Consider the following 26,279-nt stretch of genomic DNA (forward strand, 5'->3'; position numbering starts at 1 on the left):
ATCCTGACTCCCAGCCCCCCCTGCTCTAACCACTAGACCCCACTCCCCTCCCAGAGCTGGGACAAGAACCCAGGAATCCTGACTCCCAGCCCCCCCTACTCTAACCACTAGACCTCACTCCCCTCCCAGAGCCGGGGAGAGAACCCAGGAATCCTGACTCCCAGCCCCCCCTACTCTAACCACTAGACCTCACTCCCCTCCCAGAGCCGGGGAGAGAACTCAGGAATCCTGACTCCCAGCCCCCCCTGCTCTAACCACTAGACCTCACTCCCCTCCCTGAGCTGGGACAAGAACCCAGGAATCCTGACTCCCAGCCCCCCCCCCTGCTCTAACCACTAGACCCCACTCCCCTCCCAGAGCTGGGACAAGAACCCAGGAGTCCTGGCTCCCAGCCTTGCCCTCCTCCTGGACAGAACCCATGGTTAGAGCCCCCTCTAACCGCCAGCCTTGTGCTCTGCTCATTTACAACAAACCCCCATCCGGATCGGTGCCCCCGTCTCCGTACCAGCCGCGCAGTGACCGTGGTGTGGCCCCCGGGCTCGGCTGTAAGGTGACCTGATAGCAAGTGTGACAAATCGGGACGGGGGTGGGGGGTAATTGGTGTCTATATAAGACAAAACCCTGGATATCAGGACTGTCCCTATAAAATCGGGACATCTGGTCACCCTCCTTGGCTGGCATGTGGCTGGCATGGCCTCGTTAGCGTCACCCAGGATTTCCCATCTCGCCTGTGCTAATGAGGCCTGTGGATTTAATGAGGTCCTTCCGGCTGAAAGAATCGGCTCCGTCAGCTCCTCCGAGGGGCCGGGAATCCGAAGCCACGGACGCGTCGCTGGCAGCTCGTTGTGATCGCTGGGACGCGCTGCCCTCCCCGGCTCAGCCACTCGGGTTGGGCTGGCAGGAGACCCCAACAATGCCGGGATTTGGGGCGCCCGGTCGCTGCAAAGAGCCACGCGCCGGGGCCCTTTCGGTGGATCTCGGGCAAGCGGGGGAGACGGCAAGCTCTGCTCACCGCCGCAAAGTCGTGGGGCTCTCATGGGGCTGACGGGCCCCGGTCGCCAGTCCCTGGGATCCCTGATTCTCCTGCCTCCCGCTCCGAGTGCATCCCACTGTAGGTGCGGGAGAGGGGGAAGACTGGGGGACCCCCGTAGCTTGGGGGGTCTCCTGTCCTTCTACCTCCCCTCCCCGCCCCGGATGTATGCATGTTGCTGGCAGCAGCCGGAGACACAGATGATCTCTTATTAAGAAAGTCATTTAAAAAACTGTGTCTCCCACCGGCCTGATTTTACATCATTTCGCTAAACCTCGTTAGTGTCACGCCCTGGGAGTAAGCGGCTTATCTGAGTCGCCCCCCCCGCTGCTCTCTGGGATGACCCAATCAAGGGAAGGCCGGCGCGCCTCTGTGTCCAGGGCTAATCCACCCTTCGCCTGGCTAGACCCACTGTTCCCGAGCGGCGGCCAAAGGAATGCCTGGGCTGAGAGCCATGTGTGCAAAGCCGTGGGCGCGTGTGGATGTGCACGCCCTGTGTGTGTGTGTGTGTGTGTGTGTGTGTGTGTGTGTGCATGTACACAAAACTGTGCATGTGTGTATAGCATAGTGGGGGGATGCATGTGCATGTGTGTATGTGCACACTGTGTGCGTGTTTGTGTACAAAGCCGTGTGCATATGTATGCTGGGTGTGTATACAAAACGGTGTGTGCGTGTGTCTTCTCCTCCTCTAGCGGCTGGGCCATGGAGAGGATACCAGCCTAGTGCTGCTGCTGGTTAAGAGGCGTAGTCCTTTAGCTCGGGCATTACGCACGCGGTGCCTTGGGGCTGCCGGGCCTGTAGATGGTGGGGACGGTCACAATCTCCGTCTGATGCTCTGTCCTGTTGAGGGAAGGGTTGGGCCCGGGCCCGGGAGAACGCAGCTGCCGAGCAATGCTTGTTTCACAGTGGCTCATTTCCGGAGAGGCCACGATCCTGCTGTGCTGGCCAGGGCCAGGGCCACGTCCCTCCTGCCGGGGCTAATGAACGGAAAACTGCTTTGAAGGTGGCTCCGGGTAGCGGGCAGCTGCGTGACTGGGGCCGGAGCAGAAATGCCACCGGGGAGCGTCCGCGCTGCCCGGAGCTCTGGCCGGCGGGCAGGGCAGGGACCCAGCAGGGTTGTGACCGTGGGGAGAGGGGAGGGAATGCGCCAGCAGCGAGCTGGGTCTATTTCCCGTGGAGAGGTTGAGGATTTGGCCTGTGGACGCCCTGCCGGCTATCGAAGAGCGAATCCCACGCAAAGCACCTTGGCAAGAGGCAGCCCCTGCCCGGGCCGGCCAGTGGCCAGCTGCCAGCCGATCTCTGTTCCACGCCAGCTGGTTCCCAGCCTCTCCAGGGGCACCTGCAAGGGAAGGGAAGGGCTGGCTCTGGCGCTGGACGCCTGGGTTCGGTTCCTCTGCCACGGACCCTCTGGGCAACCTTGAACAGGTCCTGTCCCCTCTCAGCCGGGTTAAACCTTCTGCTGCAGCTCCTCATTCAGCCCTGCTGCCCAGGCGCCCGCTGGGAGGCCGCGGAGGGGCGGAAAGTGGCCGGGCTGCAGGGCGAGAGAAGCGGCTTCGTCTGATGGTGTCTCGGCGGTGCCGGCGTGGCTGGGCCTGTCCTCTGGGAATGCCGAGGGATCGGCGGCGGAAGCACTGAAGGGCCCCATCGGGGACAGCGTGGCAGAGCTGGCATAGCAGGGGGCTGCGGGGCTGGACTGAGGGGCACTGGGGGAAGGAGGAGCCCAGGGCTGGGATAGCAGGGGGCCGATTCCAGGGGATCTCGCCCCAGTAAAGGGCCAGGAGAAGCGGTTGTTGGCCCTGTTGAGTCCGACCTGCCAGGGTGGCACCTGCGGTGCCCTGAAATCCACTCCCCCTAGAACCCGAGCGAATCGCTCGGGTTTCCTGCGCCCGCCCGAGCCCCAGGCAGCGAGCTCTGGAGAAGTGTTTGGAACAGGAAGAAAGAATAAAAATAGCGACGCGGAGCCCGGAAGGCTGCGACGCAGAGCCGAGCTCGTAGGTTGTGTTTGGGGGGGATCCATCTGTCGCATACCAGCGACTCGCAGCTGGTCTGAGAGACGCAGTGAGCGGAGCGCGGGGCTGAAGGGTGAGGGGGCGGAAGCAGGTTGGTTAGTGTAGGAGCCTGGCGCAATCCATCCCAGCACTGGGAGGGGGTGGGGTCTAGTGGTTAGAGCAGGGGGGGCTGGGAGCCAGGACTCCTGGGTTCTCTCCCTGGCTCTGGGAGGGGAGTGGGGTCTAGTGGTTAGAGCAGGGGGGGCTGGGAGTCAGGACTCCTGGGTTCTCTCCCTGGCTCTGGGAGGGGAGTGGGGTCTAGTGGTTAGAGCAGGGGGCTGGGAGCCAGGACTCCTGGGTTCTATCCCAGCTCTGGGAGAGGAGTGGGGTCTAGTGGTTAGAGGAGGGGGCTGGGAGCCAGGACTCCTGGGTTCTCTCCCAGCACTGGGAGGGCCAAGTGCCTTGGGACGCTCCGAGCCCCGGCGAGGCATGAGCTTGGAGCACCATCACAAGTCTCTCTCGTTCTCTCCTCTAGATCCCGCCGGGTCTGGCAGCCGGACCGAACCGCCCGAGATCATGGCGCCGGCATGGCAGCCCCTGCCCCGATTCCTCACCAAGGCTCTGTTGGCGTCCGTCCTCCTGGCTGAGAACTTCTCCCAGGCGGGAGCCTTGGAGACGGTGCCGGAAAGCAACGTGAGCTGCCAAGGGTCCAACACGTGCCATCCGGGGGTGCTGCTGCCCGTCTGGCAGCCGGACAACCCGTCCTTCGGCGACAAAGCTGCTCGGGCCATTGTCTACTTCGTGGCCATGATGTACATGTTCCTGGGGGTCTCCATCATCGCCGACCGCTTCATGGCCTCCATCGAGGTCATCACCTCCAAGGAGAAGGAAATCACCGTCACCAAGGCCAACGGCGAGACCAGCATCGGCACAGTGCGGATCTGGAATGAGACGGTCTCCAACCTGACCCTGATGGCGCTGGGCTCCTCCGCACCCGAGATCCTGCTCTCTGTCATCGAGGTGTGTGGGCACAACTTCCAAGCTGGGGAGCTGGGGCCCGGCACCATTGTGGGCAGCGCCGCCTTCAACATGTTCGTGGTGATCGCCATCTGCGTTTACGTCATCCCCGCCGGGGAGAGCCGCAAGATCAAGCACCTGCGGGTCTTCTTCGTCACGGCCTCCTGGAGCATCTTCGCCTACATCTGGCTCTATCTGATCCTGGCAGTCATCTCCCCGGGCGTGGTGCAGGTCTGGGAAGCTCTGCTGACGCTCGTCTTCTTCCCGGTCTGCGTGGTCTTCGCCTGGATCGCCGACAAGCGGCTCTTCTTCTACAAGTACGTCTACAAGAGGTACCGCGCCGACCCGCGGAGCGGCATCATCATCGGCACCGAAGGGGAGTTCCCCAAGGACATCGAGATGGATGGCAGCTTCCTGGCCAATGACCACCGGGAGAACGTCTTCATGGACGGGGCGGCTTCCGCATCCCCGGCCCTGGCCTCCTCCACCCAAGAGGAGAAGGAACTGGACGAGAGCCGCAAGGAGGTGATCCAGATTCTCAAGGACCTCAAGCAGAAGCACCCGGACAAAGAGCTGGAGCAGCTGGTGGAGATGGCCAACTACTACGCCCTGCTGCACCAGCAGAAGAGCCGAGCTTTCTACCGCATCCAAGCCACCCGCATGATGACTGGGGCTGGGAACATCCTGAAGAAACACGTCTCGGAGTTCTCCAAGAAGTCGTCCAACCTTCTGGAGGCGCCGTCGGAGGCGGAGGAGGAGAACTACAGCAAGATCTTCTTCGAGCCCTGCCTGTACCACTGCCTGGAGAACTGCGGCTCGGTCACGCTGACCGTGGCCTGCCAGCAGGGTGGGGAGGGCAACCACACCTTCTACGTGGACTACAAGACGGAGGACGGCTCGGCCAAGGCGGGCTCCGACTACGAATATAGCGAGGGGACGCTGATCTTCAAGCCGGGCGAGACGCAGAAGGAGCTGAAGATTGGCATCATCGACGACGATATCTTCGAGGAAGACGAGCACTTCTTCGTCCGCCTGCTCAACCTGCGGGTGGGGGACGCCGAGGGCATGTTTGAGTCTGACTCGGCCGACCACCCCAAGGGGCGTCTGGTGGCCCCGCTGATCGCTACCGTCACCATCCTGGACGACGATCACGCCGGCATCTTCACCTTCCAGGACAAGCTGTTGCGTGTCAGCGAGTGCCAGGGCACCATGGAAGTGAAGGTGGTGCGGAGCTCTGGGGCGCGGGGGACGGTGATCGTCCCCTACCGGACAGTGGAGGGGACAGCTCGCGGAGCGGGCATCGACTACGAAGACGCCTGTGGGGAGCTGGAATTCAAGGACGACGAGACAGTGTAAGTACGAACCGTCGGCCCCTCTTGTTAGCCTCGCCACGGCCTGGAGATGCACCCAGCATTGCTGCCTGGTGAGGGTGTGCCTGCATGCGGGTGCGCATCAAGCCCCAGCTCCTGGAGTCCTGGGATTAGCTGAGAATCTTGGCTTTCATTATTGTGAAAAAGTTTAAAAAAGCAAGTGTCTAGCCCTCTTGGTTGGGGAGAAATACTGGAAAATGCAGCCCCCCCACTGGCCCCAAACGCAGAAGGTGGAAAAAAAACCCAAACAATATATATATATATTTAATCTGATGATTGTTGAAGGCATGGGGGCTGGCCATACTGAGTTGCCACCCATCAGTGGCCAGCCACGGTGGAAAGCCAAGACCTGGGCCAGAAGTGGGGTTTGCCACCAGTGGCTGGAATTGGGGCAAATCTTCAGTGCAGACAAGGCCGTGGGCTTGCCTGCTTGTAGCCCGTTGTTCGGCGCGGATCCAGTTGCCTCACTGTGTCCGAGCTATTGAGGCTGTGGGTGTTCTGGACGGTGGAAGGTGGGTGGAAATTCGGATCTGGCAGCGCTTTCTGCTGGGCGCAGCGCCTGACGGAGACGCTGAGCTATAGAGAACTGGGCCCTTCGTAGTCTCGCTCTTTAAAGGCCACCTCTTCCTTATGGCTCTGTGGTGACTTTGGGGAGTGGGGGGAGGGGCATCAGCTGTAAATACTCGTCCCCTGGCACCAGTGCCAATTTCCTGCTCCCCTCGTCTTTGATAAGAGAAGAAAAAGCATTGCACTGCGCTGGCTAGTACTATTGCGCTCTGCTGGGGGGAATAGGAACTTCTCACGTGTGTCTCATATGCCCTATACTGCCAAAGCGAGAGGTGATTTGCCGTTAGCTCCGGTGGCAGGGGGCTGGGCTTTTGGAGAAGGGCTAGATCTGGGTTCAGTCCCCACTCGCGCCATGAAGTTCCAGGATGCAGCAGGTGTGACGATCGAGGGAGTCGTGTGTATAGTGATCTCTGTGCTGAGAGCCATACTGTGCAAATGGCTGAGACCCCTCAGCTCCCCGTGCCCTAAAGAAACCCAGAGCGCCCTCGTTCCCCCAAGAGTTTTTGGGTTTGCAGCAGGAATCGGGGCTGGGGGGAGAAGATTCCCAGGGCTGTGAAATATGTGGCTCTAACAGGAGCCGCTTAGCAGCTGCTCAGGGCCCGAGCTGAGAGGGTGAAGGCAGGAGAACCAAGCTACGGTGGGCTGGGAGACCTGCTCGGTGGCATTAGCTGGAGTCTGCCTTTGCTGCCTGACCCGGGAAAACACCCAGTTCTCCTCTGAGCTTCCACTGTATTGTTAGGGCTCCCGGCTTTTCGGCCGGCTCTGTGAGAGCTTGTCATGCCGTGCAGGTGGCCAGAGCGCCCCCAGATCACTGCTGTCCGCGCTGGGTGTAACCGGCCTGCTCCCACGGGGTGGGCTGACCCCGGGCCGAGCTGGGAGCCCTGGCACTGCCACAGACTTACTCTGGGAGCTCGAGCAGATCGCTTTCTGGCTCTGGCTTGTAACATGGGGAGAACCAGCCTTCTTCCATGTGCGCAGGTTGGGAACTCTCTGGGCCTGGGGCTGGGGCTCTCGCTTGTATCTGTGCAGTGCCCGGCCCAGGGGGGGCCCCGATCTCAGTCTGGGGGTGTCTGTGCGGCGCCCGGCCCGGGGGGGCCCCCGATCTCAGCTCCTGCAGCACTGAGATGCAGCCACCTCTGGGGTGGGAGATGGCGACTTTTTATACAGGGATCCCTCACCCCACACGGAGATGCAGCTACCTCTGGGGTGGGACGTGGCAGCTGTTTATAACATGGGAACTTTACTAACCATGACCTCAACTGAACTTGCCACTGCAAAACGGATGCTCCAGCAGTGCTGACTGAGGAGAAGTGCCCCCTCGCGTATCATCCGCCCAGTTCCCTGCAGCACAGCGCCCCCTAGCGCCACACTGCGCTCAGCACCAACGCAGGGGCGTCACACACCCTGCGATTTCGTCAGCGGTCTCCCAGGCAGGTACCTACCAGGCCTAACCCCGTTTAGCATGCTCTGCGCAGAACCCACCAATCCGCTCTGCCCCGAGCTGTCCGAGTCACTCTGGGAGCCGGGCTGGTGGGCAGCGGACGGTGCTACAAACCTGGGGGTCCCCTTTTTAGCGGGTGTGAAGTCAGGCTGCCCCATGGCCCACGAAGCTCCCCCGTTCTCCGGGGCCCTCACCGTCTGGAAGGTGCTGGCTCAATCAGCTGGTCTGTACAGCCTCAGCGAGTCCAAGAAATTGCTATTGATTTCCCAGGTTGATTGTCCTGCAGGCCCCCGGTTCATCAGCCCTGCCTCATCTGGCCCTACTGACAAGCCAAGAAATTAACGAGTTGTTAATATACTCGGGAGCTGGCGAGCCCCGAGCTGCGTGGGCAGGGAAGGTGGGAGGCTCTGGAGGGGTGCCGAGGTTACGCTTCTCCAAACAGAAGGAGGGGGCGGCATCACCAGGCTCCCAGGCGGGGTGAGATCTGGGGCAATCTCAAAGCGTGTGTCCTGGCCTGGAGCAGGAAGGTAGCAGATTACAGGTCAGTTTCCTGCCGGAGGAGAAATCAGCCGTGCAGAGGCTGGGTAGATTCTTAGTCCAACGAGTCGCACCGGTCCGGGAACGGAGGCGGTCCCCAGCGGTGCTCGGGCGACCCAAACTCCGGCCCAGGCAGTGATTTCGCTCCAAGGCCTGGCTCTAGGGTGAAGGAGAAAGGCAAAGAGCAAAGGTCTCTTGCTGTTTGCACCAGCTCGCCGAGAAGCGACGACGGCGCAAATCTAACCCCGCCGGTGGCATTTCTTCAGCGCCTGTGCCCTGCTCGCCCGTTGGCACCCGCTGTCCGGTGCCGCACCGCAGCAGGTGGGGAGCATTTATCTGCGGCCCAGCGGCCGCGCTCCCAGCCGGGATCAGCTGAGCTCAGGGCCAGAAACTGACGCTTTCCGACTCGGATCTGCTGGTCTCTTGCCCTTTGACGGCAGCTGACAGCTGCGGCTGCCTCTGGGGCGAGCCGTTGTTGTCTCTCAAAGGCAAGTGGGGGGCAAGGGGCGCCCAGCTCGCAGCCTAGGGTTAGGGGTGGCTCCTGTCTCAGGTCCGGCTCTGAGCTTTGCAGATGAGGCCCATCTCTGCCTCAGTGCCTCTGGCTGGGGTCCCCAGTGTGCTGCAGGCTCAGACAGAGCCAGCTCCCAGGAAACCCAAACAAACAGGTAATGACTAGGCCCGCCCGCCCACGGCCCAGTTCCTAGCACCGGGGAAGCCGATTCTAGCAGATCTGATTGGCACGAAGCGCCCCAAGGTTTTCCTTGGTTTGATCACCTCCTGCTGTGCCTTGTTCACACACGCCCCCGGCCCGAGGCCGGCCGGCCTTGCTGTGATGTATCTCTCCCCGCGCACAACGGAGGATCTATCGGGCACAATACGCCCAGGCCGTGCGGGAGGCCTGAGCATTAGAGCTGACTGACGAGAAATTTATTTTTTCTCCCGAACGGAAGTTTTTTGACCAAACCGATCATTTTTTCCGTCTCCGCTTAAAATTTCCACTTCGGAAATTTCCAGCGCTTTCATTGCAGTTTTGCGGGTTTCGAGCTTTAAAACTCTTCAGTGAAAACACAGATGTTTGGGGACAAAAACAAGCCGTTTTCGATGGACTCTTTTCCACAAGGTCTGCTGAGCGCTGGCCTGGGAGCCTGGTGGTTCTGGATTCGGAGCCTTGACCTCAGCTCCCTGGGTACAGCCTCCCACTTACCTTTATTCCCAGAATAGTCTTGGGCAAGCGTCTCAGTGACTCAGTTTCCCCATCTGTGAAATGGGGATAAGGGTGTGATTGGGGCAGGGATCTTCTCTTAGTTCTGGTTTTGTTCAGTGCCTTGCACAATGGGGACTTGGCCCATGATTGGGGCATCACGGTGCTACTGTAATACACCGAATAGCAATAAAAACGTACAGCGCCTGGCGCAGTGGGGTCCCAGGCACTACGGTAGTTCAAATAATCAAGAATAACAACATGCTCTGTAGCACTTTATCCCCGCTCTAGTGCTTGGAGCACATCAGAAATTGTCTTCCTCTTCCTCTGCCTCCGCCTCCTGCTAATGGCTATGGGCCTTCAGCTCACGTGGTAGAGGCTAGCGTTTGTGGAGCCAGAAGTCACGAGGAGTTGTGTTAACTTCCAGGGAATAAACAGCCCCAGAGGGTGTCAACATGACCCCATCGCTGTCCCATGCGAATCATCAGACGAGGGTGGGGTTTTGAATACAGAAACCTTGGCTACTTCGTCCCAGGGCAACAGCCCCATTAAAAGTCTTTCTAACCTTTTCGTAATAATACCAAAAAAGACGGAAAAGCGGCTAAAGCGTTTGAAATCGAGAGTATTAAGTCAGAGTTTCATTCCAACGACGGCCCTTGTTCTGTTTAGCTGCAGAGAGATTTGATAAGGACCCGCCCCGGCTGATTGCCGTTCAGATGGCATTAAAGGTCCTCATCATTATAATTGTCCTTTTTGGGGACGGGAGAAGACGTTAGTGAGACGGGTGCAGGCAGCAGTTGTCGCTCATGCTGTTGAAGCTCTGATCCTGTTTCCCAGAAAACAAAACCAGACAAACGCGCATCGAGCAGCAGGGGAAAGACCAGCACAGAGAGGAAATGCAGCGTCTGTCTCTGGTGCTGACTCGTCCTCACAGCTGGAGAAGCGCGTGGACTGATCAGTCACCCCAAGACCAGGCAAACTCGGACCGGTGTCGGGCGGGTTAGGGCCTTGCTTTTAGCCGCCTCACTGGCCCCGGACTCCCAGAACAGACGCAGTCGGGACTGGCTAAGCCAGATACATACAGATCCGTGCCTGGTTTCTAATTGGGATTTGTCTGCCTTTCCTGTCTGGCTGGTCTTCACTAGATTAAGAAACCCTGGGGTGCTTCTGTGCTGTAATCAAGTCCCTCTCAACCCGCCGTTTGAGAAACCAAACAGCCTGAGCCCTGTACAACCCCTCTGGCTGGGAAAGGTCAGTCTCCGGGCGGAGTTATTTCAAACAGCTCCCTGGGTGCCCGCACCGAACCTGGCCTTGTCCCGCGGCCTGCGGAGCCGCCTCAGAGCACAGGCCAGAAGAGACACGTGTGGATGTGCCTGGGCAAATCTGCTTACAAGGCCGAGGTGCCCTGCACCCAGCAGTGCGGCTAGATTTCAGCAGAGTCAAAATGCGGCAGCAGGCACTTAGGGGGAATTGCTATTTTCACAGGAGGTGGGAGTTGGATTAAAGGGCGTCGGGCTGTGTCAAGGAGTCCCCGGGCGATGCTCTGGAACTGCTCCCCACAAAGCCAGTCAGGACTTTGGGGAGCCTCCTCTCCCTCGGAGCCGACTGTCTCCAGGGCAAGCAGCTCACACGGCTTCACCTCCTGGGTCTCTCCTGGGAGCATTCAGCATACGCCCCTCCGTGCGCTTCCCACAGCGAGTCCGTCCCAGCGGGGTCCTGGGGAAGCCAAAGGGTTCTGCACCCCCCACTTCGCAGTCAGACGTAACTCTCGGCCAGCCAGTAAAACAGAGGTTTATTAGACGACAGGAACACGGTCTAAAACAGAGCTTGTAGGTACAGCGGCGAACGGGACCCCTCGGCCGGGTCCATTATGGGGTTCAGAGAGCCAGACACCCACGTCTGCCCCCACTCCTAGTCCCCAGGTAGCGCCAACTCTGAAACCCCCTCCAGCCCCTCCTTCTCCCGGCTTTGTCTCTTTCCTGGGCCAGGAGGTCACCTGATCTCTTTGTTCACCTTTAGCTATTTCCTTGCAGGGGGGGAAGGGGCCCTGGCCATTTGTTGCCAGGGAGACAGAGTGTCAGTGATTTATGCACACTGGCCTTTCCCCACCACCTAGAGACTTAAGAAATGCAAAGGGGAAACTGAGGCACCCACACAGTATTCAGAGGAAACATTAAGAACAGTCCCACTTCGTCACAGGCTGGTTGTTAAGTCCCAGGCTTGCCGAAAAGAGGGTCAGATCCTCGGCTGCTCTGAATCAACATTAGCTCCATTAAAGGCCACAGGACCAAATTCCCCGAGCCCGGGAAGAGAACCCAGGCATCCTGCCGCCTAGTCCCTCCTTCTAACCCCTAGATCACGCTCTGTCCCTGAGCTGAAAAGAGAACCCAGGAGCCCTGACAGCCAGTCCCCTGCTCTAACCACTCTCTGTGCATGTTACATTTGCTGTTGAACAGAGGACTTGTCCCTTTAGCATCCAGCTCCTGCCTGTCCTGTCTCTAAGGGCCTTTCTCCACCTCCTGGCCCTGTGTGTTTGCTCAGCGTTAGCAGCCTGCCCTGGCATTGGCTTCCGAGGATTGCTGATCCGCCTGCACCTGCCGGCCTCGTGAGAACGCAGCTGAGAGTTGAGCTGATGGCACGAGATTTCCTGCTCCTCCCTGGCTGCAGATGAGGGAGCCCCACCACGAGAGGAGAACCCAGGAGTCCTGACTGACAGTCTCCACTGCGGTCCCCCTGTCAGCCCCACTCTGAACTGGGAATAGAACCCAGGAGTCCAGACTCCCAGCCCCCTGCTCCGGCACCCCCGAGAGCCCAGATCCCAGGTCCGTTCCCTTGCTATAACCACTAGACCCTCCTCCCTCTCACTTCCCCATTCCAACTACTACATGGCATTCCCACCCGCCTGATGGTCTCGTTGCCAGTAGACGGGGTGGGTGCGGGGGGCGGCTGGTAATTCTCCTCCTGCCGCTCAGTGCAGCAATTAATTCTCTCCCTTGATGTATTATTGCGTGCACGTCTTGCAAACCCTTCATCAAATCTGGCATCCAAATAGCACAGTTGCTGACATTTCTGATTGCTGCCTGTGGGTTTTTTTTTTTTTTTCCCCCTTCTCTTCAGGCTCCGTGATTTCCAAGAGAGGTTTTCCGGGACTTTCTTAGCATTGCTTCAGTCCTCCCCCCTCCTCCATCAGAGGCAGGAAAAATCAATCTGGGCGAAACAGCCGTTCGTGCCTTTCGACACGTGAAAGCGTGGTAACCTTCATGCTTCAGGGCAAAAGCAACCTCTAACTCTTGGGGTCAGGAAGGTCTTTCCCTGAGGGTGGGTTATTCCATAATGGCCCGGTGGGCGGGGGGGCTGGCACTTTCCTCCAAAGCATTGGGGTCTGAGAGTCTGATCCACTGGGCAATAACTGGCTATGTATGTATTAGCTCTGCCGAGCCAGCCCCTTTATCTAACCAGCCTCCCCTATCCATTGGAGTTACAGCAGCTGTTTTGGGCATGTGGATCACAATCCCCCACCCCGCCTCCCTTGACCTGCGTCCTCCCACCCTACAGAAAATCCCCCCCTAGTACCGGACGGCTCCTTTTCATTTCATTCCATCCCGTTTCCCCACCCCTGCCCCCACTCTCACCTTTCGATTGGCATTACTCACCGCGGAGACGGCGAGCCGGAGGGGAAAAGGCGCTTGTGAATTTTTAATGCCTGGTATTATGGAGGTGCTGACAGGCTGTTTTATTAATGATTCTGTTCCTCCTTCCTGGATTAGGGGAGAGAGAGAGGCAACTTTGCAGACAAAATTTGGTTCCATTTGTTTGCAGAAATGAAATGGAGTCAAATTAATTACAGTGGGGCTCGTCCTTATAAAGGCTGGTCATTTCCCCCCATCTTCGCTGGCTGATGAGATCTGGGCCTGTGGATGTCCAATGGGATTTGGGTTGCCTCATTAGGAGACCTTGCTTTTCCCTAAAGCTGCGGGGAAGGGGGCTGGGCTGCGTTTCCTGGGCTTTTCTGCAATCTTTGCGGGGCACAGTTTTGCGGGTGTGGCCTTAGAGCGACCCCAGCGGCTGCTCTAACCTGCAGAAGCCTGGCCTGAGCTGCCTATGCACTGCTCTGCAGGCAGGAATACCCCATAGCACGACCCTCCAGCTAGGCACCAAGGGACTGGGCCAGATTTTCTAAAGCGCTGGGCTCGCTGGGCCCTGCTTGTGGGCGCTGGCCATGTGCCATCTGGGCCCCGAGCTCTGTGGACAATGTTGGCCTTAAAGTCCAAAGAAGAAGGAGGAAGAAAGATCATCTCTGTCTCTTCATCGGGGCTGCATGTCAAAGGGCTTTCTGAGATTAAAACCCGTCTCCCGACCTGTGCGATTCCAGTGACGAAAACCGAGAGACCTTTACAAATCAAATTCCGTTTCCGCTGCTCCTTGGTTTCCCTAGTTCTGCAGAGTGGGAGCAAACCCCGTTCACTCTTCACGCCTCTGGCCGCTCAGGCTGGCCTCAAACGGGAGGAAAACGCCGGAGGATCAGAATTGGTGCTTTCAGGGTAAGTCAGTGGGGTGCAGCAGGCAGGAGCCAGGACACCTGGGTTCGGATTCCAGCTCTGTGTAATCTTGGGCCCCTCACTGCCCCTCTTTGTGCCTCAGTTTCCCCACCCACTATTTGTCTTGTCTACTGCAGCCCTGTATCCACTAGAAACTTGTACTGCTTTCGCTCTGCTGCTATAGGGAAGGGGAGCAAGGCCAGGTCTATGCGTGGAAGGCTTTGCCCGTGTGGCTTTCCCACGATACTGTACCAGCAAAGCGCTCCTCGTGTGGACACAGCTTACACCGGGTTACGCTCTGCACTGGGGGCGTTAGCCAGCACAAAGCTCATCGCTCAGCGATCGCATCTCATCACGCTCTGACCAACACAGCTATGCTGGCAAAAGTTTGTACTCCAGGTCGCCTTTATCCCGGTATAACCGCATCCTGACCAGGGCTTGCACCGGTACAACGACATCGGTGAGAAATCACGCCCTGATCAGACAGAGTTATACCAGGACAAGTTCCAACTGTTTGGGGCAGGGGCTGTCTGTGACTATATTTGTGTGCAGCGCCCGGCACGACGGGGCCCTGATCTCGGCCGGGGTCTGGGCAGCGCCCCGGCACGACGGGGCCCTGATCTTGGCCGGGGTCTGGGCAGCACCCGGCGCGACAGGGCCCTGATCTCGGTCGGGGTCTGGGCAGCACCCGGCGCGACGGGGCCCTGATCTCGGTCGGGGTCTGGGCAGCACCCGGCACAATGGGGCCCTGATCTCGGTTGGGGTCTGGGCAGAGCCTGGCGCGACGGGGCCCTGATCTCGGCCGGGGTCTGGGCAGCGCCCGGCACGACGGGGCCCTGATCTTGGCCGGGGTCTGGGCAGCACCCGGCGCGACAGGGCCCTGATCTCGGTCGGGGTCTGGGCAGCACCCGGCACAATGGGGCCCTGATCTCGGTTGGGGTCTGGGCAGAGCCTGGCGCGACGGGGCCTTGATCTCGGTCAGGGGTGGGCGGCACCCGGCACGATGGGGCCCTGATCTCAATCAGGATCTGCAGAGCCCACTGTTTAGAGGCCAGTTTGGGACTGGTGATAGAACTGGGGGGGGGAAATGTTTCATGTTGAACCGAAAATGCAATTTTTCAGCAAATGGAAAATGTGTCCGTTCTGGATTGAATGAAATGGCTTGTTTCAATTTTGAGGATTTTAAAATGTTTTGAAGTGTTTTAAACTAAAACAGAAGGGTATTTTCAAAAGGAAAAGTTACTTATAATCGAAAACTCGAAACGTTTCCTATTCAAAATGTCAAAATAGAACCTTTCAATTTTGGGAGGAAGCTTTGGGGGTCTTCCCCCCCCCTCCCCGCCCCCCAAAAAACCAAACACTTTGGCGAAGTCGATATGACGTTCGCAGAATGTCTTGGTGTTGCTAAATCTGCATTTTTCACCGAAAAGAGGTTTGGATGGCAATTTTTGCCCAGCTCTCCATCTTAAAAACTAACAACTGGATCACAGACAGCTGGCTACTGTGAGAGGCTGTCTTGGCAAACTAGCCGTGTGTTTGGTTTAATCGGAGCCGGGACCAGTGGATTTATAGCTGCTTGAAGGGCCAGGCGTTGGTAGAGATTGCTGGCTAATAAATCCGGGAGGAGATGGTTCCTTCCCTCCAGCCCCAGCCCTAAATATTTTATTTACGTGTAAGGTAGCCACTAGTGCCGGTTGCCAGGCAGTGATTGGCACTGGCCGGGCTCAGCAGGTTCGGAAACACCAGCTGGAGTTACTGTGGGCATTAGAGCGTGCACAGGGAAGGAGGGGGAGCGGGATACCAGAGGATGGAGATCATGGTTAAGCATTCGCGTTAAGAAATGTTCTAAAACCATGCGGCCTCCCCACCAGCCAATCAGCAGCCAGGATCCCCTCGGAGTTGCTGACAGTGTAGCAATTCATAGCGCCTTTGGGGGTTCTGATTGGCTGGCGGGATGAGCGATGGAATCTTCGCACCTCTCGGAGCTGTCGTTTCAGGCTCTCTGCAGACTCAGGCGGGCATCTAGACTGGAGTTTATGGTCCTGTTTTAACTGATTGCCCGTTAACATGAGTTAACTAACATGATTGTACATGCTAGTCTGAACCGCCCACACATTTTTGACTTACCCTTGTGTTTAAAGAAGGGGGCTAGGAACCAGGACTCCTGGGTTCTTTTTCCAGATGTGGCCAACAAGTGGGGTCGAGTGGTTGGAGCAAGAGACTGGGAGCCAGGACTCCCGGCCTCTACTCCCAGCTTTGGGAGGGGAGTGGGGTCTAGTGGTTAGAGCAGGGGGGTGCTGGGAGCCAAGGGATCTGAATTTTGACATGAAGTCGTGGGGAAGTTTTTTTGAGTGTTGATTTTTGGAGCAAGGTTGGTTGGTCCTATGACAGTGTACCCCATAAGGCTTTATGGGGAGGGGGTGCTTATAAATGTATGTATGACATAACTGGAATATGTTTTGTGCTGCCTGTGCCAGGTAACATATCTCCGTAAAGGTTATGGTCTACTATATCTATTCATCCTATTTGTACATATATATCATTTTCTACTTGAGGTTAAGAATATGGGCTGTATGCCTGCTTGGTTTCTAAGTAAGCTTTGGAAGGAATTCGCCAGGTTAAGTACCTGATCAGGAAACACTTGGGGAACAATGCATCTTGGAATGCTCCAATCCACATAAGAAGTCTTCCTGGAGACATGCAAGATACCATGTGGACAATGGCGTCGGCCTGTAAAGACTGAGTCATGCAGGGGCATGTGACTTGCCCAGGTGACTCCAAAACTCCATCTTGGAGCTGGACTTTGCATAGGAGGGAGGAGGGGGGTCCCCACCCACAAGAGTCTATTTAAACCCGTGGGAGACCCCTCCATTTTGTCTTCAGCTGGCTAAAGAAGGAGCCTCTCCACACCCCCCCCCCCCCCCCAGGATACTTGAAGGAGACTGAAACAAAGGACAGTAACTACAGGGGGTGTGAGTGATTGCTGGACCCAGGCTAAAAGGAGATTAGCCTGTAAAAGGGAGTGCTCTGGAACTGGTGAGGAAATTATCTGTATTTAGTTTGATTAGACATAGATTTGCGCATTTTATTTTATTTTGCTTGGTGACTTACTTTGTTCTGTCTGTTACTACTTGGAACCACTTAAATCCTACTGTCTGTATTTAATAAAATCACTTTTTATTTAGTAATTTACTCAGAGTATGTATTAATACCTGGGGGAGCAAACAACTGTGCATATCTCTCTATCAGTGTTATGGAGGGCGAACAATTTGAGTTTACTCTGCATAAGCTTTATGCGGGGTAAAACGGATTTATCTGGGTTTAGACCCCATTGGGAGTTGGGCATCTGAGTGCTAAAGACAAGCACACTTCTGTGAGCTGTTTTCGGGTAAACTTGCAGCTTTGGGACAAGTGATTCAGACCCTGGGTCTGTGTCTGGAACCAGACGGGAGTGTCTGGCTCAGCAAGACAGGGTGCTGGAGTCCTGAGCTGGCAGGGAAAACAGAAGCAGGGGTAGTCTTTGCACATCGGGTGGCAGCTCCCAAGGGGGTTTCTGTGATCCAACCCGTCACAGGTCCATTCTGAGTTTTGGGGTGAAGGTTTGGAGATCTGTTCTGAGATCTTGGTTGGGGTCTGGGCAGCGCCTGGTGCGACGGGGCCCTGATCTCGGTTGGGGTCTGGGCAGCGCCTGGCGCGACAGGGCCCTGATCTCGGTCGGGGTCTGGGCAGCGCCTGGCGCGACGGGGCCCTGATCTCGGTCGGGGTCTGGGCAGCGCCTGGCGCGACGGGGCCCTGATCTCGGTCGGGGTCTGGGCAGCGCCTGGCACAATGGGGCCCTGATCTCGGTCGGGGTCTGGGCAGCGCCTGGCACAATGGGGCCCTGATCTGGGCCAGGATCTCTAGGGACTACTGGGATAAATGATAATACTAATTGGTAGTTAGTGCCTTATGGGTCGGTGAATTGGCACCTAAATTAATTTCCCTTTTATCATCAACACGCTTTGTAGACCTTAACTACTCAATCGCGATGACCTTCCCCCGCCTCTGGGAAACATGACGACCCACCAGTTTATAGGTGGGGAAACTGAGGCAAGCCATGTTAGCAGAGATGTACATTTTCAAGAACCCTTAGTAGTTTTTTTGGGGTGGAGGGGGCCCAACTGAAGACCCCTGAAAGTTGGGGGAGTCTCCGAACTCTGTGAAAATCAGCCCCTGAACCCGCCGGAGAATGAGCCAACTTCAGTCAAATTTGGGCTGAACAGTCTCTACACAGAAAGATTTGAAATATGCATCTTTTTCCCCAACCGATTTTTTTAAGCAGGAAAAGGGCCAGATTGTGTGTGGGCAGCTGGATGTCTTTGCTTTCTGGGTCGTTGGCCAGGATGGTGGCTGTTCCAATCTACACCGTCCGCGCCTCTTACGGGGAAGAAATTACTGCCTGGCTTTTGCTGCTGCTTTAAAAAGAATTCTCCCCCGTGGGGCGGTGAGGAGCTGGCTCGGGCAGGGAAATCGCCTCGGGTGGGTTAGCGCCCGTATACATTTTGCAGTCCGGGAGAACTATTGCAGTTATGTGTCTCAGTCTCGTTAGTAGCTTTTCCTTCGGGTTGCTCATGGGCTGGCTGCAAGCGCGGTTATTCTTCCCGCAGAATATACTGGGGAGTGGGAACCTGCTGGCTTAACCGATCCCTGAGGACCCGCTGCGGCCTCCCAGCTCCTGTCCTAGCCACCGTTGATTTAGTTGCAGTCACAAAGGCTGCCTGGCTGGGACAGTGCCCGAAGTCGAACCCAGCTCCCCTCTGGCCCTGCTTTCATTTCAGTACCAACTCGAGATCAGAGCCCCCGGGTGCAAGGTGCTGGACAAACCCGGAGCCCAGTGTGTGTGCAGCCAAAGGGTGGGAGGGGAAACCGAGGCCCGGAGTGGGGAAGTGAGGTGCCCCAGGTCACCTGGCGTCTCAGTGGCAGAGCCGGCGATAGAACCCAGGTGTCCTGAGTCCCGGTCAGAGGCGTTCCTCCCTCTCTGAGGGGATGTTGATGTTAGCTGAGGGCCTGAGCAGCCGGTTTCTAGCGGGACAAAGAACCACGCTACAAAATGCCCCCGGACTAACCTGGTCTGCTGAGCCCCAGGCTGAACAAGCCACCCACCCACACTCCCTCTCGCCCCCTCCGGTGGCCCGGGGGATCCCCGGTGGCTCGGTTTTCTCTGACTTAGCTGTCTGGGCAGGGAGTGTGTTTTGTGCCAGCAAACGGCGGTTCTCCCGGGCCGGGGGGTGGGGGGAGCAGGACGCCGGGGTTCTTTCCCCAGCACTTCCGCTGTGTGGCCCGTGGCAGGCCAGCTTTGCAATCTGGGCAAGGGGGAGAAGGACACTGGCTGTGCCTAGCGCGCGGAGGCTGTAGTCAGACCGGCTGACTTCTGGGCCTGGCTCTTGGCCGGTTGTGTGAGCTGGGGCTTGATCTTAGGCAAGCAGAATCCACCATCCCAGTTGTGCGCCCTAACTGCTAGGCCCCACTCCGCTGCCAGAGCTGGGCACAGAACCCAGGAGTCCTGGCTCCCACCCCGATACCCCCCTCTAACCACTAGGCCCCATTCACCTCCCAGAACTGTGCACAGAACCCAGGCGTCCTGAATTCCAGTCCTCTGTTCTAACCGCTGGGCCCCACTCCCGTCCTAGAGCCGGGGATAGAACCGAGGCGTCCTGGCTCCCAGCCCCCCTGCTCTAACCACTAGACCCCTCTCCCCTCCCAGAGCCAGGGACAGAACCCAGGAGTCCTGGCTTCCAGCCCCCCTGCTCTAACCACTAGACCCCACTCCCCTCTCAGAGCTGGGGATAGAACCCAGGAGTCCTGGCTCCCAGCCCCCCTGCTCTAACCACTAGACCCCACTCCCCTCCCAGAGCCAGCTTAACCACTAGACCCCACTCCCCTCTCAGAGCTGGGGAGAGAACCCAGGAGTCCTGGCTCCCATCCCCCCCCGCTCTAACCACTAGACCCCACTCCGCTCCCAGAGCTGGGGAGAGAACCCAGGAGGCCTGGCTCCCAGCCCCCCTGCTCTAACCACTAGACCCCACTAACACTCGGGGTGAAGGGGCTGTAATACCTGCATGTCGAGGTGGGCCTGTGGGGGTTGGCTGTACCCCGAGGGGGGCACCCCCCAGCTGTAGGGCAGGGCAGGGTTGGGTCGAGGACGCTGTTTGCTCGTCGGGGCTGGTAGGGGGTTGGGGGGGCTGGGCCCCGCTGGGATCCCAGGGAAATGGCCTGGGGGACAGATCGAGAGTGTCCGTCCGTCTGTCCACCCTGGGTAGCTATACCAGACTGCACCCGGCTACCTAACACATCCACCACCCAGTACACGCCTGTGCTCCACACGCCCTCGCACACCCATCGCCTGACACGCCTGTGCTCTACATGCCCTCGCACACCCATCGCCTGACACCCCTATGCTCCACACGCCCTTGTACACCCATCGCCTGACACCCCTGTGCTCCACATGCCCTTGCACACCCCTTACCTGACACGCCTGTGCTCCACACGCCCCCGCACACCCATCGCCTGACACCCCTGTGCTCCACACGCCCTTGCACACCCATCGCCTGACACGCCTGTGCTCCACACACCCTCACACACCCCTTCCCTGACACACCTGCTCCCCGCACACCCTATCACACCATTTGCCTGCCACGCCTGTGCTCCACACAGCCCCTCACACACCCATCACCTGACATGCCTGTGCTCCACACGCCCTCGCACACCCCTTGCCTGACACGCCTGTGCTCCACACATACCCTCGCACACCCATTGCCTGACACACCTGCTCCCTGCACACCCATTGCCTGACACACCTGCTCCCCGCACACCCTGTCGCACACACCCACTGCCTGACACACCTGTTATCCATGCACCCCCTTGCATACCCATTGCCTGACACCTGCTCCCTGCACACCCTGTCACACCCATTGCCTGACACACCTGCTCTCTGCACAACAAATCCTTCACACACACACACACACCCCTCTCCCAGAACAACCTGCTATCTGCACACCCCATCACACACACACAAACACACACATTTCGTAACACACCCACTCTCTCCCACCCCCATCACACCCGGCATCACGTCCCCGCCAGCCCTGCCGCCCACACCAGCCGTTCCCCGCCCACACGCTCAGCACCGCTGCTCGCTCCTTTATTACAGAGCATCTCTCTGCTGCCGCTGGGAAGGGGCCCCGGGGACCCCGCGCCCGCCTGGCCGAGGGAGAGGCCTGCAGCTGCTCCAGCCCCTGCCCCTGCCCTGCCCCTGCCCCTGCCCTGGTTGTCTGGTCGCGTCCACCAGCTGGGCTTCCCCCTTGGGGCCGGCTCCTGGTGGGAACCCTGGCCCCTGACATGGGGACAAGCCGGCTGCAGGCTCTCGGGGGAGCAGCGGGAGGGGGAAGAAGCAAAGGGAACGGAGCCAGGGGAGCTCGCTGGTGGGTCTGGAGAGGGGCCAACAGGTAGGTGTTGTGTAAATGGCTCCACCCTCCTTGGCAGTGCCCCTCACTCCCGACCCACAGCCCCTCTGCTATCCCAGCCTAACCCCCCACAGCTCTGCCGGTGCCCCTCACTCCCGACCCGCAGCCCCCTGCTAGCCCAGCCCTGCTGGTGCCCCTCACTCCCAACCCGCAGCCCCCTGCTAGCCCAGCCCTGCCGGTGCCCCTCACTCCCGACCCGCAGCCCCTCTGCTAGCCCAGCCCTGCCGGTGCCCCTCACTCCCGACCCGCAGCCCCTCTGCTAGCCCAGCCCTGCCGGTGCCCCTCACTCCCGACCCGCAGCCCCTCTGCTAGCCCAGCCCTGCCGGTGCCCCTCACTCCCGACCCGCAGCCCCTCTGCTAGCCCAGCTCTGCCGGTGCCCCTCACTCCCGACCCGCAGCCCCTCTGCTAGCCCAGCCCTGCCGGTGCCCCTCACTCCCGACCCGCAGCCCCTCTGCTAGCCCAGCCCTGCCGGTGCCCCTCACTCCCGACCCGCAGCCCCTCTGCTAGCCCAGCCTGTCCCCCCCACAGCTCTGCTGGTGCCCCTCACTCCCGACCCACAGCCCCTCTGCTATCCCAGCCTGTCCCCCCCTCAGCTCTGCCAGTGCCCCTCACTCCCGACCCGCAGCCCCCTGCTAGCCCAGCCCTGCCGGTGCCCCTCACTCCCGACCCGCAGCCCCTGCTAGCCCAGCCCTGCCGGTGCCCCTTACTCCTGACCCGCAGCCCCCTGCTAGCCCAGCCCTGCCGGTGCCCCTCACTCCCGACCCGCAGCCCCTCTGCTAGCCCAGCCTGTCCCCCCCATAACATTACCAGGGCCCCTCACTCCCGACCCATAGCTCCCCCTTGCTATTCCAGTCCTACACACTGATCTTCATCCTGCCCTGCATTTCCCTGTTCAGCAAACCCAGAGGAGAAGCAAGTGATTCCTAGTCCGGGATCTGCTCCCAGCTGCTGCACCTCTCCCCAGAGGTGGCTGCATCTCAGTGGTGGATGAAGGATCCCTGTACAGTTGCTGCGCTCCACCCCAGAGGTGGCTGCATCTCACTGATGGAGAAGCGGGGTGCCTGCACAATCACATTTTTCTAACCTAGAAAGCTGGGGTTAAGTACCAGGTTTGAATGACTCAATCAATGGGGCCAGATCCCCAGCTGGTGCGAACTGGCGCTGACGTCAACTCTGCCGTGCCGATCTGTCCCCGCTGAAAGCCTGGCTGCTTCGCCCCGCGGTTCCTTGGCACCCGACGGATTGAGTTTGTTAGCAAACGGTGGGAAATCTCCTGCTCGTTAATTCCAGTCTCTGGCTGTCGCCCGGCCCCTCCCAGTGACCCAGAACCAGCTGCCTGGAGACTCGGCTGGGCCAGGCGTCAGCATTTGCCAGGCTGGGCCAGTTCCGTGTTTCCCACAGCAGAGCTGAGCTTTTTTCTCCCCTTGGGAGGATGTTCTTGGCGGCACAGAGACACACAAATGGCCCTTAAATGAGGCTTATAACGAGCAGCCAGGTTCCAATAAGGTTGTGCTTAAATCAGGGTAAGCCCGGTTATTAGCATTTCTAGGGCCGGATCCATGGGTGGTGGAAGTGGGTGAGGGGCCCCAGAGGCGGCTGCATCTCAGTGGTGGGCGAGGGGTCCCTGTACAGTCAGCTGCTGCGCTCCACCCCAGAGGCGGCTGCATCTCAGTGGTGGGTGAGGGGTGCCCGTACAGTCAGATGCTGGACTCCACCCCAACAGGTGGGAATCGGCCGTCGCGCTGTTGCAGATTTAGGAGGCATCGCCTTGTGGTTACAGCACAGTCCAAGCAGTCAGGACTCCTGGGTCCTACCCCTGGCACCGACTCGCTTCGGGGCCTGGGGTCAGCCACTCCCCACACTCCCCACCTCTGGTCCCGCGCCTGTCGAATGGGGACGATAACACAGATCTAGCGGGGGATCCGTGGGTCTGAATTCACTCACCTCCATGAAGTGCTGTGACACCCTCCACGAGAAGCTGCTCTGAGAGTCCAGCCTGGCTCTTCCCGCCGGGATCTGCTTCCCAGGCGCCTTCCACCTGGCAGAGAAGGACAATCTAGTCCCCGGGCACTGCCAGCTCCTGCTGGCACCGCACCGTCCTGGGGGGCCTGGATCCCTCCCTGGGGCAGAGCGGCACTGGAAAACAGCACAGGGGTGGTGGCTAATTAGCGGCTCCAGCTCCGGTTTGATTCTTTGCCTCCCCGAACAGGTCACGGGTTTAACCGATTTCACGAGAGAAATGGGATCCCTGCGCATTCGGGCTCATTTACACAGGGCCATTAATCCGGAGTAAGGCAGGGTGTGAATATAAAGCACTTACCAGGCTGATTCCAGCACCAGAGACACCACGTACAGTTCATGTGACTCTTGAATTCAGATGTCGGGGAATGTTTGGATGCCAATCCAGGGTGGGGGTGTTTGTTTACACACGGTCCTGGTTCCACTCCGCATCTGGGGAGACACACGTTGGGAAATGCCAGGAACGGATGTTTCAAAACTCAGTGAAAACCATCCTGGCCATTTCACCAGAGACACTGGATTCCTTTGGTTATTTTGGGGGGTGAATTTATTCCTGGTGGAAAATGTCACCATCGCAACACTGGGTCAGACCAGGCCCTCTAGCTGGGTAGCCCGGCTCCCCAGCGACCAGCACCAGCTGCTTCAGAGCAAGGTGCAAAGCCCTCCCCCTAGTGGGCAGTGGTGGGATAACTTGGTGCCCAGGGCGTGTTCCCTCCTGACCCTTGATTGTTGGAGGTTGTCTCATGCCTTGGAGCATGAGGGTTTGTAACCTTTGGCTTATGTTTAACTATCTCCTGTTCTAACGCTGGATGGTCTCCTCCTCCATATACATGTCTGATCGTTTTCTGCATCCGACTAAATGCTCGGCCTCAGTTGGATCCTAATTAGAACCAAGCGCCTGGTTCCCAGTTACCTTGTTCCTGCGCTAGAGGCAAGTGGCTTTCAGCTCCCTTTGTGCTCTTCATATCCTGCCCAGCTCCTGGTGTCAGGACTCTGCCCCCTATGGGCCCTGGGGGGCAGACAATAGCCACAACACAGTGGATTCTGGCCATGCCACCGTCCCCCGCCACGTGGGGCATTCTCCAGGGGCCATTTCCATTTCTTGGTGTTACCAGTGCGGCCTGAGCACAGCTGTGAATCAGGCCCTATTTTATTTTATTTTATTTTATTTTATTTTATTTTATTTTATTTTATTGTTTTAATTAAAAATCTGTTCTCTCCCCCTCCAATAAAGGCGATAAATCAAAGGAGCTGCTTAGGTTTTAAATTGTAATCCTGGCTTCAATAGCCCCCAGTCTCGAAAACTAATTAAGGACAAATCAGGAACAGGGAAAAGATGATGAGGTTGGTTTCCCCCCCCCCCCCCCATCCTCCCTGCTTCTTTGGTAGTGAAAACCTCCATCCTCAAAGCCTTGGGGAAGCATTTGATCTGAGCCCCCGACCTCTGCAGACTCCCGCGAGTCGCTCGGCCTGGCGAGGGACCAGCGCGGTTCCCTGTGATGCGCCTCCTAGGGCTGGTGTCCAATTAAAAGCGTGTTACGAGCCCGTCGTGCTTAATTGGACGGGAGAAGCTGCTGCAGGAAGGCGGGGGGGGGGAGGGGGAGTGGGGAAAGGTCCTTGTGCAAAGTTTCCACAATGGTTCTCTGAACATGAGTCTACTTAATGCTTTGTTACGAAGGGGAATACGATTTGAAATTAAAATGATCCCCCTTTGTCTCCTCCGCCTTGCCGCCCCGATTGGGAGCGATGCGTCCGTGGTAGACAATGGCCGGTTAATTAAAGCAGCGAAAGTCTCTTGCATAACTGTCCCAAAGAAGAGGGGACTTGAGAACAGTCTATCCAATGGTGACTGGGCTAGAGAAGGGAGAAAGGAACTTCCTTTTCCCGTGTCTCCCAACACCCGGCCGAGGGCCCAGGCAGGGACAGGGAACCGGAAAGGGGGTATGTTCCAGTCGGATACTTTGCGTAATTGGACGGTGGAACTCCCCGTCACAGGAAATTGTTGAGGCCGAGAACTTAGCCAGATTCAAACCATGATGGGACATTTCGGTGGATCTCAGGAATATCTGCGTTAGCATCGTATTGCTGGCAAACCATTCTGGAAGGGACGTTAGACAACCCTACTTTGGGGTTTAATCTCCAACTATTAGAGATCAGGTGCGGTCTGGTGAGTGGGTTTGAGTCTCCCCACACACTGACACGCACACATGTGAGCACACACAGACCCACACATGCACACGCGTGAGCACACACAGACCCACACATGCACACACATGCGCACACACAGACCCACACATGCACACGCTGAGGAACATGCGTGCACATACATGGACACAGACACACACATGTCTGCCCTGGCACACCCAACCACACACATGCCGGCAGACACCACCAGACACACCAGCATGGACACTCCCATGAGCCCACGTCTGCTGCGGACGCTCTCTATCACTCGCTCGCGCAGGGTTAGTGTTGGCGGCGCTGAGCTGGCCAAGAAGGCTCCCGAAGTAAAACGTGAGGCAGACGTACTCGGAGCCGTTTCACAGAGACAGGACGTTTGCCCTCATCTCACCTTGCTCCGGCCAGAAATGTCACACGGCACCTCGGGGCCCAGCATGGCCGCGGGTTGGGGTCTTGGGGGTTTGAAAGTGGGCCTGCTCATCGCCTGCAGCAGGACAGGCCGTGAACAGTCAGCTGGCAAAGCTTCCCAAGGGGCAACGGCGCTATTTGAGCCATGGGAGTCAGGTCCCAGCACCCTTCCCTGGTACTGTTATTTGTATGAGGGCCCAACTGGAATCGGGGGCCCCCTATACCGGGCGCTGCCCAGACCTCGACTGAGATCAGGGCCCCATCGCGCCGGGCGCTGCACAAACCCTGACTGAGATCAGGGCCCCGTCGCGCCGGGCGCTGCACAAACCCTGACTGAGATCAGGGCCCCGTCGCGCCGGGCGCTGCACAAACCCTGACTGAGATCAGGGCCCCGTCGCGCCGGGCGCTGCACAAACCCTGACTGAGATCAGGCCCCCTTTGTGCTGGGCGCTGCCCGGACCCCCACCGAGATCAGGGCC

General features: G+C 58.4%; 1 protein-coding gene across 7 annotated transcripts in view; it reads left to right on the plus strand.

The window, feature by feature from the left end:
* The first annotated feature begins 3,594 nt into the window (after positions 1 to 3,594).
* Positions 3,595 to 26,279, plus strand: part of SLC8A2 (solute carrier family 8 member A2) — a 53,616-nt gene continuing 30,931 nt past the window's right edge. For 6 of the 7 annotated variants that reach the window (XM_065420918.1, XM_065420921.1, XM_065420919.1 and 3 more), the window contains exon 1: positions 3,709 to 5,387. In XM_065420918.1, coding sequence (XP_065276990.1) covers positions 3,826 to 5,387 — 1,562 coding nt within the window. In that variant the 5' untranslated portion in view covers positions 3,709 to 3,825. Of the gene's footprint in view, positions 5,388 to 26,279 lie in introns of all 7 variants that reach the window. The other variant, XM_065420915.1, reaches the window with a different exon arrangement.

This window comes from Emys orbicularis, chromosome 21 (assembly GCF_028017835.1).
Source record: "Emys orbicularis isolate rEmyOrb1 chromosome 21, rEmyOrb1.hap1, whole genome shotgun sequence".
NCBI lineage: Eukaryota > Metazoa > Chordata > Testudines > Emydidae > Emys > Emys orbicularis.